Source organism: Neltuma alba, unplaced genomic scaffold (assembly GCF_004799145.2).
Source record: "Neltuma alba isolate B1F8T4 unplaced genomic scaffold, ASM479914v2 tig00008334_pilon, whole genome shotgun sequence".
Classification (NCBI taxonomy): domain Eukaryota; kingdom Viridiplantae; phylum Streptophyta; class Magnoliopsida; order Fabales; family Fabaceae; genus Neltuma; species Neltuma alba.
In genome coordinates, this window is record NW_021634993.1 from 19,264 (window position 1) to 36,263 (window position 17,000).

Sequence of the window (17,000 nt, forward strand, 5' to 3'; positions counted from 1 at the left end):
GAGTGAAGAAAACGGGAGGGAATATGGGGCACTTTGGCAACGGGCGACTTTTTAAATTCCAACCTCTGTCTCGCATATTGGAATTAACGGGCGACTTTGACATGCGTATTGTTGACGCTTGCGCGGGGTCAAGTCAACTCGGGTTATTAAAAACTAAAGATAATGAATAATTTTGCAAGAAAAAGAGAGAAATGCAGAGGAGAAATGAGTGGGAGAATCCTCATTCACACGTGTTGTTTTGCCATTGCTTATAACCCTTCAACTTCGAATAACATCTCATAAGTTACTGTTGCATAGAGAATGATTTAAATCGTGTAATTCGCACAGTGTTAATAAGTCTGTTTGAATTAGCGATTAAAAAAAGAGCTTATTATTAATTTAACTTTTGAAAAAGTAAAATTGAAAAAAAATTAAATTGAATAAGTTGAATTGTGTTTAGATTACAATTTAGAAAAGTTAGTTTGTAAAAGTGAGATTGGTAAAATATTGTTTGTATTATATTTGAATAAAAATAAATTTAGTTGTAAAATAACCAAAATAAGTATGAGTTTCAATAAACAATGATATGTTATTAAAAAAATAATTTTACATACTACTTCCGATCCTTAATATAAGATCTTATTTGATTTTTATTTTGATCCCAAATATAAAATCCCAGTCCACTTTGTCTCTCATATTTACTCAATTTTTTTTAAGATAGTCCTTCTAATAATTATAGTTTTAGTCAATACACTTGATTAGTAAGGATATTTTAGGAAAGACAACACCTATTGAGGACAAATAACTAACTCAATTTATTTTCTTAATCTCCTCAAATTAGTCAACTAACTCTTATAATTAGGATCGGAGGTAGTAATACAATACAATTAAAATAATTTAATATGAAGAAGTCAAATTTAATGAGTGAATTAAATTTTAAAACTTTAGAAAAATCATAAAAAAATATTTTAAATATAAAGTAAAACATAGAAAAAAAATGAATTGACATAACATAATGAAGAAGTAAAATTTAATGAGTGAATTGAATGTGAAAATTTTAGAGATTTAGTTATTACATTCATTCTTCCACGTCAAATCCAATATGTCCCACTCTTCTCTCTTTTTAACTTACCTTCCTCACTTTAACTTTTCACTACCACTATTTTTCTTCATAAAAAGAATAGGATATACATTAAAGAATGACTTTTCCTTGATCCAATTGAGAGCCTGTTTGGAACAACTTATAAGTAGCTTATAAGCTGCTTTTCAATAGTGATTTACGGAATATGAAGTAAATATATTAGAGAAGTTTTGTCTCGGTTTATGTGAAACATGCTTGTAGAAGATTTTCACTGCTCTGCCAAATAGGGCCTAAAGTGAGGACCTAAATAATTCTTTCAATGAGTTCCTCCACATTGAATCTTTCCCTCTCTCCTCCTCCTTCGACTCCTCCGATGAATCCAGCACATGCTTCAGTTGAAAGGTTGTCTCTCGTCGATGAGGTGATCGGCTACTGGTGCTTCGGCAGAGAAGCATTCGCAAGGTGGTTTTCCAACTCTGAAACTGAACTAGCGGGCTAGTCACAGGGCTTGGTGTGGGGCTTTGGACGACGCGCATTGCATCACTAGGAGCTTGAATTTCTATAGCGTTGCCATCTAAGCGTAAGTCCCTCTCTCCCTCCCTCTCTATGTGTCTGGCTGTGGCTCTTAAAGTCTGTGAGATACTTCAAATTTTATTGTGGTAGTGGTAATTATAGGGGAACAATTGGGAATTGATTACTTTTAGGAGAAGCGACGGAGACGACCACAGGCAGTGGTTTTGGTGAGGAGGCAATGGAGGACGTTGGGTGACAGAGAGCAGTCATGGGGGAGCTCTAAGGTGGGAAGAAAAGAACTAAAATCTAATAAACTCAATACATTATAAGTCATGCCAAACATCACACTATCTCCAATCAGGTTTATTTATGAATTTAAACCATGTTTAGGGCAGCAAACGCTGACCCAAACAGGCACAATATTGAGCTTGTGGTATGAATAAGAATACACGTATGCAATGTTATCATTTATCTCAACATATAAAATTAATGCGTTTATTTTTCATAAAAAATATTTTACTTGTTAAGAGTTAAAGTCGTCTTTTAACCTTTTGTTTCTTTATTATTTTTTAATATAATATTTTATCCAGTTTTTTAATATAAAAGCTTGTTTGATTTTTAATTTGCTTATAAATATAATATTTCAATTAATTTTGTTTTTCATATTTATTTATTTTTAAATAATCTTTGTAGTAGTTGTACATATTAAATTAAAGATTCAATCAAATGACAACAATACCTAATTATTATAAATAATTAACTCAACAAACTTTTTAAATCTATTCGGATTAAGTAACTAAATTTTATATTAAGAATTAAAAGTAGTAATTGTCTAATATTATATGATTTCGTTAGCTATGATAAATTTCTAGAATGGCTCTGTGAACCGAAAAGTGTTGCAGCATGTGGTGGTCTTATCTGAGATGTACCAAATGACTGAATGAATTGTACATTGTCCAAACCCCGCAGCCGAACTCTTGGCCATTCTTGAAGGGCTTAATATTTACCAAGAGGCCAAATATCCCATGGTTAATGTTTAGGTTATGAGTGAAGTGAATGGGAGGAGAATGGAGAAAAATTTTAATAAGTTTGATCTTAAAAATTTTAAAAACGAGGTTAAAATTTTTTAACTAATTTCTATTACCTTTTTATGTTACATATTCTCTATATTAATAATTTAATAACTATACTTCTCTAATTTTTTAAATCAAACTCATTAAAATTTTCCATTATTTTCCCCTCCTTCTATTTTTCTTATACTAAACACAGAGTTAATGCCAACGTTTTCAAAATAAACATGTTTTAGTAGTAATCATAGAACAAATGTCTTGTAAAATTTTATGTTTTTGTGTATAACTGATTTCATGAAGTTCTAAAAACAATCAAAACTCTTAAAATGCTCATAAAAGCGTGGGTAAAAAAAAAAATGTTAACTACTGTATGCGCGATAATTTAGCATGCATTACATCTAAAACGGCAAATACACAGCATCTCAGCGGATGGCTTTAAGAAATTCTTATGATTTGTTCAATTATGAGAAGCTTTATAATCCATATACACAGAAGGATTAGGTTTAAAGTTACGGAATTGGTGAGAAATCAAGTAAATATCTTAGCCTGCCAACCACAGGCATCAACATACCAATCATCAATCATGTAGCAGTATTATCCTAGGATCTTCTAACCAATGTTGAGTTATTGATGTTAGTGTGAAATACTATAATCCCAAATACCATTCTAACCTTGACAGCCAATATAAAAACATGAGTAAGAGGGATTCCCTTGAAAAAGAAGACAAATAACCCTCATTCATATGCTGCCAGACGATGAAAATAGGCAGAAACATTTGACATAATCCTTGTTCTAGTTTCCGGGATACTTGTACTCACAACTCAAGCATCTGTAACAGCCAATCCATGTAGTTTTCTACTACCTCCGATTCTTAATATAAGATTTTATTTGATTTTTATTTTGATCCTAAATATAAGATCCAAATCCACTTTGTCTATCATATTTATGCAATTTTTTTTTTCAAAATTGTCCTTCTAATAATGGTAGTTCTAGTCAATATAGTTAATTAGCAAGGATATTTTATGAAAGACAGTATCTATTTATTATAAATAACTAACTTAATTTATTTATTTAATTTTCTCAAATTAATCAATTAAATTTTATAATTAGAAACGGAGATAGTAATATACAAAAATGATAAATAATCACGCATTCTGTGCATTTACTCTTCTCACAAGACAGCGCGTCATTTTTAGTAACTTCTCACTACTTGGGGCAGCATTTTGCGCCATTGAATGTTAATGGACTATAAACTATTCTTTTACATTACAAAATAAGTTTTATATTTAGGACCGGAGGAGTACAGTCTCATATCACCAACTACCATACTTTTGAGTATTATATATATTTAATAACACTAATTTTTCAGCCCAATTCAGTCTCACGATCCTAAACCTAATCACACTGTTGTTGTTGTTGTTACTTGTTATTATTTTGCGCTCTTTTAAATATGCTGTCTTCCATGTATTAATGGTTGATTATATCTGTTGGCAAAAAAAAATCCATTATTTCGTTTTTTTTTTTTTTTTAAATTTCAGCGAAACTGTGATGGGTAAATAAAGAGATCGTTCTCAATAAGAAAGGCGCAGACGATATTTTCCCAAGCGAAGCTCCAGTAGCATCTCTCCAACTACCACTATATATAAAACGACAATAATGCCAATCTCGATCCTAATCTGATTGTCTAGGGTTTCTTCCATTCGATCTTCCAAGAAACCTAATGGCCGACGAACCTCAGTATTCATCGGGCACAGATACTACGACTCACAAGCGCAAATATGAAGAGCCATCGCTCTCTCAATCAACCCACAGGCCTACTGGCTTCTCCGCGCCCATCGCGTCTACATCTCCCGATGGTCCTCACGCTCCGCCTGCTTCCTATAACAGCGTCCCGCCCCCGGCGGCAACTGGTATTGAGCTTGCCAAGCAACGAGCTCAGGAGGTTGCTGCTCGCCTCTTAAACAGCAGTGGAGCAACTGGGTTGGATGCCAAGCGTTCCAAGGTCGAGAACGGTGCTTCAGGATTTGATTCCAACGGTAAGGGTTTAACTGCTAAGCAGCGTGACTTCCTCAGTACCGTCCGATATTTGGTTTTGAAGCCTAGGGTTCTGTTGTTTCTTAAATTGTTCCGAAGTCGTGTTTCTTGATTGCCTTTATTATGTCAATTCACTGCCGGTATTACTGGTATTTATCCAGTGGCATTTCTTGTCCTCTGACCTGGAAGCGCATCTTCCTCTGTATTAATGCACAGTTTTAATTGATCTCTCTGAAAACAGATGCGAAGCCCCAATACTCAGTTCCTTCAGCTGCTCCCATTTCTTATGCCTATCAGGGTACTAGCAAAAAAATAGACATTCCAAATGGAAGGGTCGGCGTTATTATTGGTAAAGGTGGGGAGACAATCAAGTATCTGCAAACGCAGTCTGGAGCGAAGATCCAAGTTACCCGTGATATGGATGCAGACCCAAATTCTCCAACAAGGATGGTGGAACTTATGGGCACTCCTGATCAAATTGCTACTGCTGAGAAGTTGATTAACGAAGTTCTTGCTGAGGTATTACAAAGTACTTCTCTATGGATTCAGTCAATCGCTGACCGGAATGTTGAATCTAGGTTTGATTTGGGAAAATTGGTTGACTTGGCATGTTTGATGTCTTGATATATCACGGTCTTGCCCTAATATCTCTTAAAAAATATTATTCGTAAACCAACAAAGCCTCGGTCTAAAGGTTCCTTTCTCCCCAGTTAGAATCACCACTGATAAATTATTTGAGGCTAGGATCTTTTGTAGGTTATTTCGCAGTATAATACCCAGTATTTTTCTAATAAACTATGTATAATATGCATGAGAACAGTAGGCAGTTTGTAACAACTCACCCACTTCATGTATATAGCAGGCTGAAGCTGGAGGTTCTGGTATTGTTGCTAGGCGACTGACTGGACAAGCTGGGTCTGATCAATTTGTGATGAAAATTCCAAATAATAAAGTATGTTGAGGTTATATATGCATTTATATTCACACTCATGCACACAGTCTTAGAAATTGTGCTACGTTCTGTTTGTATTTTTTATTATTTGTTTGGGTTGCTATGGTCCTTACTTTCAGGTTGGACTTGTGATCGGAAAGGGAGGAGAGACAATAAAGAATATGCAAGCTCAGACTGGAGCAAGAATTCAGGTTTGTTTTTACTCATGTCATATGTCGCTTCACTTTGGGTCCCAAAGTCGTGGAATTTCTGTGCTCATTTTTATTTTATAATGTGTTGAATCCTTTTTTTCAGGTGATACCATTGCATCTTCCCCCCGGCGACACATCAACAGAAAGAACATTACAAATTGATGGAACCAGTGAACAAATTGAGTCTGCAAAACAGTTGGTTAATCATGTCATCAGTGAGGTATTTTCACATTGATCTTTGAGTTTGATTTGGCCTTGGTTAGCATGTTTGCCATGTGCCAAGTCTATTAGTTCAGAACCATATGTTTTCTGTTGCATTGTGCATTTAACCTTTTACATTCATGCTGTTTGATGGTTGTGTTTGGTTGTTTGTTTACCCTTATTATGTTGCATGCCTTTTCAAAGATGAGCCTGGTCCCTTGTGACATTATGCTGAACTGTTTTATATGATCCTAATTACGCAGGGTTATTTCAATGTTTCTACTGGATTACTGTTATCTGTTCTATTTTGGTGGTGTTGTAAAAAAAAAAATCAGTTACAGAGGCTTAGTAATGTTAATGTTAATATTCAATTTGCTGAGGTGTAAGATTATTTTGACATTATTTGCACAAATGCTCTTCATTTGTCTGCATTTTTTTAATCCTTAGTAATTAGCAATTATGAGCGTGATTGGCTCTGTTATTTGGACCTTGTATTATTTTCTGTTCGATATTTAGGAGTTGAGAATTTATAGCCCAGACGATGAGGCCTGTGGCTTGTGACCGTCAATTCGAGATATATTTGTGTTTTATTATTGCCCTTATCTTCTTATCAGAAGCAGAGGAACAGTGACGTCAGGTTCCTTTTCTTTTTTCCCCCAATATTCTGGCTTCATCCTTCTAGCTGTGCCTGTTGATATCAGGACTGTTCATTGGATACTTTCATATAAATAGAAAATACTCTTAAACTGATATATGTAGGGTGTTTTACTGATAATCTCCACATTGTAGTTGCATTAGCTTATCAAGTGGAATTCTGAGTAACGATATGAGCTTCTGCTGTACTTTATCTATGTTAGAAGGTCTGGTTTCTTTTGAAGTTTATGATTTATCTAGTTTGGATAGGATAATGATATTAACATGCGGCAAATGTATATTGGTATAGTTTCTGTCCCGATGGATGTGAACTTTGCAGGGTCTTCCAAGTTGACTTGCTAACTATATGCCTTATATCTTGTGTGCGTGTAACATGTAGTCCTCTTCAAAAACAACGTAGACAGTCAGCGTATTCTTATATGGGACCAAACAGGTTGTTATATATGGATTTTTGAGTATTGGATTTATCGGCTTTGTCGTGCAAGATGCCAAGCTCTTGCAAAGCTTGATTATTAACTGCGGTTTGGTTTTTTATCTTGGATGCCTGCTGTTTCGGGGTGGTTTGTCCATATAATATATGGTGTAGGATGTAGAGGAGATCAAGGCTCTTTTTATTATGCCATCATATTTTGGTCCAAGTGAATAAACATTGGGATTACAGGAAAAGCCTTATGTGCTTATTAATTGTGCATCCTATGACTGATCTTGTTATTGGGACTATTGTAGGATTAGTGTGTATTGGATCAATAGTGACACCAACATTTAACCCCTTTTGTTGGTGTTCTCTCAGCATGCCCCCGGTATGATTCTAAATCTCAAATTTGATATTGATTATCGAGGGCTATTAGTTTCCCATTTTTGTCTCTGTAGTACCGTGGAATTGGGTATTAAACTACTCAATGTCTTGAAATAACAATTTAATATCTATCTGTTAACACTGGGATAATAAGCTTTTATACATCAATTATAAAATATGTTGCTCAATATTTCCATATTATGTTATTTCCCTCTTATTTCAACCTTGCAATTTTTTCAGGCAACAATTACTCTTTGGTCTTTAAGTAAGATTGATCTGTTATTTTGAGAGTATTATTTCTCATTTATTTCTTATGCCAAGTGATATTTGTTTTTCAAGTGTGAGCCTTGCTATGGCATGTGCTGCTCATCTTCTGGTCTTTACTCTCATGGTGTTTCTATATATCTCCCCCACCCCCGGGAAATTGTTCGTCTTATAATGTTCACTGAAGTTTGAGTCTCGGAATTTCTATTTAGTTCAAATGATAATATTTATATTTTTATTTATTTGATTTGATGATAAGTGCTGACACAAAAAGCGTGATCTATTAGGTTGATAAGGTGGGAAGGTTGATAGGACTATTTCTATAGTTGTACGCACGGTCCTTTTAATCTGGATTCATGTTTGCTTCTGCCTCACAGATGCTGTAGTGCAAACTATATCTCTAAATTGGTTTTGTATTTGGTGGCTCAAACAATGAGCTTGTTTAGTATCTCTGAATAATTAGTAATGCATAAATTGAAATTAAACACTATTATTTGAGATACTTGATACTACACCGTGGCATGCCTTTTGAGGCAGCATAGATTGTGTTTGGCTGCTTCTATGGTTTGTGCTTTCCTTTGTACCCATTCATTTGAAATAGGGAGAGGGTCTGCTTCTGCTGGAGTAACTCAGTTATATCACGAACCAGTACGGTATGTAGGCCTTTATACCCCCTCTTAATGCTGTATGGAATTAGTCAATCTAAGGCAATGCCCTTTATCTTGTGTATCTTATATGTTGATTTTTGTGGTGTTTACATGTTTATTTGCATGCATTGTTCATTCTATTTTAGAATTTCATGTTACCTTGTACAAGTTCACTTTGTATTTTTTTTAATTTGTTATTACAATTTCTTCTTCTGCAGAATCGTCTTAGAAATCCATCAATGTCTGGCGGTTATCCTCAACAAGGTTACCAAGCCCGACCACCTACTAGCTGGGTTCCTCCTGGTGCTCCTATGCAACAACCTGGTTATGGCTATGTGCAGCCTGGAGCATACTCTGGTCCATCGCCCCAGTATAATATGCCTCAGCCACCATATCCAGGATATCCCCCCCAGTCATCTGGTGGATACTCCTCCAATTGGGACCAGTCCTCTGCACCACCTCAACAGTCAACTCATGGTAGTGGTTATGATTACTATGGTCAGCAGCAACAGCAAAATGCTGGGGGTGCTCCGCCTGCAGGTGATGGGACTGCTTATAATTATGGTCAGCCACCTTCCTCTGGTTATAACCATCCTGGCCAGGGTTATCCTCAGGACAGCTATGGTGGGTATAATGCACCGCCACAATCAGGGTATGGGCAGCCACCTACATATGATCAGCAGCAAGGTTATAGCTCAGCCTCCAACTATGGTAGTGGCGGCAACCCGACACAGGAGGGCCACACTCCCAGCTATGGATCTCAAGGGGACTCAACCCAGCCTCCTCCAGCTGTCCCAACTTCAATGTCCCAGCAAGGTTATGGTTCTAACCAGCAGCCGAGCCCAAACCCAGCTACCTATCCAGCTCAAGGAACTGCACAGCCAGGTTATGGGATGCCTCCAACCTCTCAAGCACCTTATGGCAATCAACCCCCAGCACAGTCGGGTTATGGAGCTGGTTACGGGCCCCCTCCACCTCAGAAGCCTAGTGGCACTCCTGTTTATGGACAGTCTACACAATCGCCTAGCGCAGCAGGAGGCTATGGTCAATCTGGCCCATTGCAACCAGGGTATCCTCCTGCTCAGCCCCCTTCTGGCTATGCTCAATCAGAATCTGGTCCACAAAGAGCCCCGGCACCTTATGGTGCTCCCCCTGCTGGTCAGCCTGGTTATGGTCCCCCGCCATATGGTTCTACCCCTGGTGGTCAGCCTGGTTATGGTCAGGCACCTCCATCATACAATAGTGGTTCTTATGGTGCCGGTTACCCTCAGCCTCCAGTATATTCTGCTGATGGTACACCGGCACAGGCCGCCCAACAAGGTGGAGTTGCTAAAGCGTCACCTCAAAGTTGATTTAGTAGTGTGTTGATCGTGAATTTTTCGAATTGATGGGCTTTTATTGTTCTTTATTGTAATAGTAACTATATAGGTTTTAGTGTTTAGGTGGAAGCGTTGATGCTTCGAAGGTCTCCGTGTCTTGTATGGGTTGTTAGGAATTAATATTTCGTTGTACCTGATGTTGGGCCTTTTGTCCAGACTAGATATTTTGAACCGCCTTTTCTTCTGCTCCCTCCTCCTCCCTCTTATAACTGAATTGCGTTTTCTCTTTTGTTCTTTTCTTTTTCCCTTTTACCACAATAACTGAACTACCAAATGCTTCAATTATTGGGTCTGTTGCATTTTTAGCCGGAGCACTCAGGTTGTACTGTTTAGTTACTTTTACAGATGAAAAAAATTGGGTAAAGCTGTAGAAATTTGTAGGTTAGCACCCGCTCCAAATTTCAAACGTCAAACTATATAGGAAAGTTTATGAAGTCTTATCTGTTGGTAAAAAAAGTTTGGATGAGCAAAAACCACCGACAAATGGCCCGTTTAACAGCAAGATAAAAATCATGATCCCAATCACAAAGTGAATTCAAACAATCTTCATTAATAAAAATTTACAATGTGTATTATTTTTTTAAAAAAATATTTTACAAAATTTGTACTGAAAGTATCCTTTTTAATTGAAAATTTTCCTTGTGCATTTAATAGAAATAATTTTAAAAAATTATAAATTTAAGAAATAAGGTAGAGTCATCAAGGTACATGTCATTATTGGACAAAGGTTTGTCCGGATCAGGATCATCGAACATCGTTCCGGCTCCCAACTACCGTTCTGTATATCACCGTCAACGTAAAATTTGACTGATATAAAAAAAAAAAAAACAAACTCATTTTTGGAACCAAGTGATACAATTTGCCCTGCTTGATGGCAGAAAATACTTTATTAGCATTACCTAACATGCAGATCCCCCAAAATTTCTCCGACAGATTCCTAGTTATTGGTTCTCAATACACCATTTTAGACTCCAGGAATTGGATATCGAGTAGCAAGGGCTTCGACTTTCTCACGCAGACTTGAAATGTGGTCTTTCAAAGGGAATTCAGAGGATGATACAAACCTCATAAAGTCTTGAAGCTTTGTTCCTGAAGCCAAATGTTTGGCTTCAAGTGTAATCTGTACACCCTCATGAATGAAGTCTGCGATCAGAACAAACTCTTCCTTTCCCAGTCCTCTTGTTGTCATTGCCGGTGATCCAATGCGAATGCCTCCGGGAACCAAGGCACTTTTATCACCTGCCACGACTCTCATGCGTAAGTAAAATCATGTAATAAGTATTTGATCTAAGGCGATGGAATACATAAACAAGAGAAACAATACGGTAAGCAAGTAGCATGAATCTCACTAGGCACTGAATTTTTGTTGAGAGTTATAGAGGCCATGTCGAGAATTTTCTCCACCCGAGCACCATCAATACCCTAACACCATCGAAATCACAATCGTGTTGAACTTTCAATAAAAGGAAGGAAATTTGATATAAAAGAACTACATGCTTACAGATGGTCTCAGATCAACAAGAGCCAGGTGATTATCACTTCCACCAGAAACCAATTTGTAGCCATGTTCAATTAATCGATTGGCTAGAGCTCTACAGTTAGAGACTACCTGCAAGATCAAAGTCATATAATGCACTTCAAATTTGTAGCCATGTCAACATATGCCCAGGAAGGAGGACCAGAGTCACCAAAAATGAAAAGTGAAATACCTGGTTTTGGTAAACCTTAAATTCTGGGGACTGGGCATACTTCAGACAAACTGCCAATCCTCCAATTGTGTGATTATGAGGACCGCCCTGAATAAAGATAGTTTTGGGTTATATTATTATATCAAACTAGGAAGGTAGAGACATTTACATCTGACCTCATAGCCACAAAAGGTACGAGACAATATCTTCCCAACAAGAATAGTAAAAAGTGACCCAAGCAGAGCCATTATCTAACCTGTAGGCCTGGAAAAACGGCATTGTTAATGGCAGCCTCTAGATCAACACCATGCACAGAATCTTTTTTGAAGAATATCATACCACCTCTTGGACCTCTTAGAGACTGCATAAAAGCATTTTAATAGAATCAAGTCATGAGCACGGAGCCGCGACTTAGAAGAGTATATAGTTAAATATAAAATGCGGGCTAGTTGTTAGAAAAATGCAAGTAAAATCCGCCCCTTTCTCTTTTGAACCATTAGTTAAAGCACGACATTGGGAATATCCCGAGGCAAACCTTGTGGGTTGTAGTTGTCACAATATCACAGAATTCAAAGGGATCAGCAACCACACCAGCAGCAACAAGTCCACTAGTATGAGCCATGTCCATCATAAGAAAAGCCCCTACTTCATCTGCAATCTTCCCATGCATATCAAATGTAATGTAATTAGCTTTTTGCTAAGAAAAGAAAAATCCCATATCGCAAAAAGAGAAATTCAATCACAAACAAAATATTCTAGAAAGTGAGCACAAACAAGACTTACTTTTCTCATCCGTGGATAGTCAATGTCTCGAGGATAAGCACTAGCACCAGCAATGATGAGTTTTGGTCGAAAGAGATTAGCAGTTTTCTCAAGCATATCATAGTCAATGAGGCCTGTTTATAATTCAAAAGTAAGTTGATAAGCTACCTGCAGATTATCAAATATATTTGCTATAAATTTAATAACAAAAATGTAAACACCTGTCAATTCATCAAGTCGATAAGGCATTGATTCAAAGTAGATTGATGTGCCTGATACTCTCCTTTTAGGAGTCATGAATCCATGAGATAAATGTCCTCCATGGGGCAAGTCCAAGCCCTGAAAAATTTATCATTCTGTATCCGCACAACCTCATGACAGAGACCCTATTTTGAAACAGCAAAAATCATGAGTGAAAATTGTTTACCATTATTCGATCATGTGGCTTAAGAATTGCTGTGTAAACCGCAAAATTAGCAGGAGATCCAGATAAGGGTTGAACGTTCACGCCCCATTTATTCCCGTCCAAGCGAAATGCAGCCAATGCCCTCTCTTGACATAGTATTTCGAGCTCATCAATGTGCTCGTTTCCACCATAGTACCTTGTATAAAAAAGACACCAATTAATGCAGTTATAGGAGTGAAAGTAGGATTTGCCACTTAGTGAAACATTCATTTACTAAGTAGGAAAAAACAAAGAAATTCACCTCTTGCCAGGTAGTCCTTCTGAGTACTTGTTCGTGAGGCATGAGCCAACTGCTTCCATCACTGCCCTTGACGTAAAATTTTCTGAGGCAATAAGCTCAAGGCTTTTATACTGCCGGTTTTTTTCCTTGCCAATAATAGCATGAACCTCAGCATCAGCTTCACTCAAGCCATAGTCCAGGAAGCTGCTACCATCACCTGGAAATACCACGTGATCCCACAGACCAAAATATTAATGATTAGTTTATTGATCTCAAATGTTCAGCAGACCAAACACCTTGAACGCCAAACAAGAGGAAAGAATATACAACTCATTATGGCATTGAAGTGTCTAAGCCTTAGATATTTATTTGGTCTTTATAATTAAACACAAATGAGTCACATTAAATTCTACCCATTAAATGGTGAAGTTACCTCCAATTTTAGGCATAGAGACTGAGAGAGGAGATGGTCTCCCACCCGCCAAACTTCCTTCAATATAAGATGCTTTACAAGCCTTCACATTATCGAGCTTTACTTGAGGAATGAACCCATAACTGTCACACCCATTAGCAGGAAAATTCAGCACCTTGGTCCAGGCAGATTGTTGCCACGAACCCATCATCGCAACGGTACCACAGACTTGCATCTTCGCCTACGATTCTGTGATGAAAGGTCCTGCCTGGTTCACGATACATTGTACAACGGAGTTGAGATGAAAATGGCACACCATAGCGCGTTATAATTGCAACATCTTTCTCTCTAGCGGAAGATATTTTAGGCAAACATATTTCCTACTCTCAAGTTATTCAGAACAATTTTCAAATGAAAATGTTTAGAGTAAGTTGTTTAGGCACGTCTAAATATGGATGCAGATTTCATGCATGAAATTCTGCAACGCTACAGGAGTTATGTCATCCTTATTTTCATATCGAAACAACAGTCTAGCCGAAAAGAATAGCAAATATCAATCTAGTAATAAACAGTTTGTCCGGAATTCATAGAACAAGAGTAACAATGCCATTTTCAGAAACGCTAGCCAACAATAAAACAAGGAGTTTAACTTACATGCATCCTCGAATATTCATCAAAACTCCTCCCTCCCACTTTTACCCGACACAAATCACATGAGGGCACAAACACCAAGCTCAACACACACATCGTTCGCCAAACTATTATCTAAAATCACTAGATATCAAATAATAACCATCAACAACATGGATGAATAACAACAGACTAAAGATTTTTTTTTTTAATGTTACTCCTTTACCCAACATAGGGGGGTTGACAGGACTCCAAAAAAACAAAAAAGACCACGGGGAAGTGAGCAGCAAAGGGAGGAGAAAACATCAACAGCTTTAGAAACAAAAGGAGATGAGAAAAGCTGAGGCGAAACTAACTTGCCTCGGGAAAAGCCAATGAGCTCTGAGCAGCTAGCACGCACCCAGAAAACTGCTTCGGGAAAGAAGGAAGCGCAAAGCAGAGCAAGGGAACGAAGAAAGACCAAAGACGAAAAACTGAGTGACTAGCGCAATAAGTAATTCTTCTATTATAAAATTTAAAAAAAAAAAAAAAAGAATCATTCTGTAACAGAGGCCCGGATAGTTGTGGACGTTTATTTCGTGAATGGATAAGCCCATTACAAAGTTGAATCAGATTCGGCTCCTTTAAGAAAAGTCATCACATATGAACCATTCACGATCGCATCAATTACCTTCTGAAGAAAAAATGCAATATTAACTTCATAATACCTAAAACATTTTGATCAATTTAACAAATCTCATTTTGGTCTCAAGAGACCAAATTGGGATTATCATGTTAAATAAAAAGACCAAATTGCCCTTCAATTTATTTAGTGTTTTTAAAATATCAAATCTCTCACTGGCCAGCCGGTCCCCGGAGCTCCGGCGACTGGCCGACACTTGTTCACAGCAGTTAACAACAGGTTTTCTGAAAAATTCAACAAGATCCTACGGCCAAAAAAATTTTTTTTGAAAATTTTCACAACTTCAGTATAACGGTTAACAACTTTTGTGACGCTATTAACAACTTCAGTATAGCAGTTAACAACAGGTTTTTGAGAAATTCAACAAGCTCCGGCAATCGGAAAAATTTTTTAAAATTTTTTTACAACTTCAGTATAAACAGTTAACAACTTTTGTACGCTATTAACAACTTCAGTATAATTATTAACAACAGGTTTTCTGTAAAATTCAACAAGGTCCGACGGCCAGAAATTTTTTTTTGAAAATTTTCACAACTTCAGGATAACAGTTAACAACTTTTGTAATGTTGTTAACAATTTTAGTATAGTAATTAACAACAGGTTTTTTGAGAAATTCAACAAGCTCCGGTAGCTAGAAATTTTTTTTTTGAAAATTTTCACAATTTCAGTATAGCGGTTAACAACTTTGTAACACTATTAACAATTTCAGTATAGCAATTAATAACAAGTTTTCTGAGAAATTCAACAAGCTCCGGCAGCCGGAAATAATTTTTTTGGAAAATTTTTACAATTTCAGTATAACAGTTAACAACTTTTGTGACGCTATTAACAACTTCAGTATAGTAGTTAACAACGGGTTTTTCGGGAAATTCAATAATTAGTCGTCGGAGCTCTAACAGCCGAAAACAATTTTTTTGAAATTTTTTACAACGTCAGTATAACGGTTAACAACTTTTCATAATTCTATTAACAAGGTTTTTGAGAAATTCAAAAAATAGCATTTTTACAACTTTAATAATACTGTTAACAAGTTCTGTAACTCTATTAAAAATTTCAGTATAGCATTTAATAATATGTTTTCTTAAAAATTCAAAAAAAAAAGGCATTTTTGCAACTTTAGCAACTACTTTTTTTTTTTTGAAAATTTTTACAATTTCAGTATAATGGTTAACAACTTTTGTATTGTTATTAACAACTTCATTATAACAGTTAACAACAAGTTTTTCAAAAAACTTCAAAAAGTAGTATTTTTACAACTTTAGTAATATCGTTAACAAGTTCCGTAACTCTATTAACAACTTCGATATAGCATTTAATAACAGGTTTTGTTAAAAATTCAAAAAATAGCATTTTTATAACTTTAACAACTACTCTTTTTTTTAAAAAAAAATTTCACAATTTCAATATAACGTTTAACAACTTTTATAATTCTATTAACAACTTCAATATAACAGTTAACAACAAGTTTTTTGGCAAATTCAAAAAGTAGCATTTTTACAACTTCAGTAATGCCGTTAACAAACTCAAAAACCTGTTGTCAACCGCTATATTGAAGTTGTTAATAGCGTCACAAAAGTTGTTAACCGTTATACTGAAGTTGTGAAAATTTTCAAAAAAAATTTCTGACCGACGGAACTCCGATGAACAATTGTCAGCCGGTTGCTGGAGTTCCGTTGACCATGGTATTAAAAACCGGACCGGACCGGTTGGGTTGAGCCAGAAACCGGCAACCCAGTCACTTATCTGATCCGGTCAAGCCTCTAACTCAGGGAAGAAGTGACTCGGGATAGCATGGTCATAACCCGGGTAACTCGGTTGTAACCTGGGAAACCCGTTGGGTTGGGCGGGTTGCTGAGTTACTCTTCAAAAAAAATTTGTCTAGAGAACAGAGAGGCTCAGGTCCTCTAAAAAAGAATAAGCAAGTTTATTGTCAATCAGGAAAAAGAAGAAGGGCAGAAGTTTTCAATGTAGAAATCATAAAAAAGAGAAGAGAATGATTCTTGAAGATAAGAGCTTTTGTTGTTTGCGAGTACCGTGTACTGAGAAGAACACTGTGTGTGTGAGGAAGAGCGCAACCAGAAAATCAAAGGAAGCACTTACCAGACCGCCGGAGAAGACACATTGCTCAAAGAGCGTTGAGAGGCAGAGAACAAGAGAGAAGAAACAAATGGGGCAGTAGGACACCGTGTAGAGTCAAATTGAAAGAAAAACAGAGAAAAAAAAAAGGAAAATGTCAGTCGTAATCATAGCCGCAACCGCGTTCTTCGCTCTGACATGCATAGCGTGTTTCAGTTTCTTTCCTTTATTTTTCAAAGCTCGCCCATTCTCCCACATTAATAAATACATCAGCCTATACAAATTATTTTTAATTATATAAAA

At 36.6% G+C, this 17,000-nt stretch overlaps 2 protein-coding genes across 4 annotated transcripts; one reads left to right on the forward strand and one right to left on the reverse strand.

The window, feature by feature from the left end:
* Nucleotides 1–4,316: 4,316 nt before the first annotated feature.
* LOC114753964 (basic salivary proline-rich protein 2-like) lies at nucleotides 4,317–9,952 on the forward strand. Of its 2 annotated transcripts, none has more exons than XM_028942675.1 (6): nucleotides 4,317–4,679; nucleotides 4,919–5,196; nucleotides 5,537–5,629; nucleotides 5,749–5,820; nucleotides 5,924–6,040; nucleotides 8,601–9,952. In XM_028942675.1, the coding sequence occupies exons 1-6, from the start codon at nucleotides 4,364–4,366 to the stop codon at nucleotides 9,732–9,734; spliced, it is 2,010 nt and encodes a 669-aa protein (XP_028798508.1). In that variant the 5' UTR covers nucleotides 4,317–4,363; the 3' UTR covers nucleotides 9,735–9,952. The 2 variants fall into 2 exon arrangements, with proteins under 2 accessions (XP_028798508.1, XP_028798509.1); XM_028942676.1 differs by having other exon boundaries at nucleotides 5,540–5,629.
* A 469-nt stretch (nucleotides 9,953–10,421) lies between these two features.
* Nucleotides 10,422–13,544, reverse strand: LOC114753961 (serine hydroxymethyltransferase 3, chloroplastic-like). Of its 2 annotated transcripts, XR_003741086.1 has the most exons (12): nucleotides 13,331–13,544; nucleotides 12,919–13,114; nucleotides 12,639–12,813; nucleotides 12,433–12,550; nucleotides 12,233–12,345; nucleotides 11,985–12,107; nucleotides 11,706–11,810; nucleotides 11,471–11,557; nucleotides 11,263–11,370; nucleotides 11,111–11,183; nucleotides 10,661–11,000; nucleotides 10,422–10,568 (listed from the first exon to the last, which is right to left on the reverse strand). XR_003741086.1 is itself a non-coding variant. In XM_028942671.1 (11 exons), exons 1-11 carry the CDS (start codon nucleotides 13,542–13,544, stop codon nucleotides 10,726–10,728), a joined length of 1,587 nt encoding a protein of 528 aa, XP_028798504.1. In that variant the 3' UTR covers nucleotides 10,422–10,725. The 2 variants fall into 2 exon arrangements, 1 of the variants encoding a protein (XP_028798504.1); XM_028942671.1 differs by having other exon boundaries at nucleotides 10,422–11,000.
* Nucleotides 13,545–17,000: the final 3,456 nt, after the last annotated feature.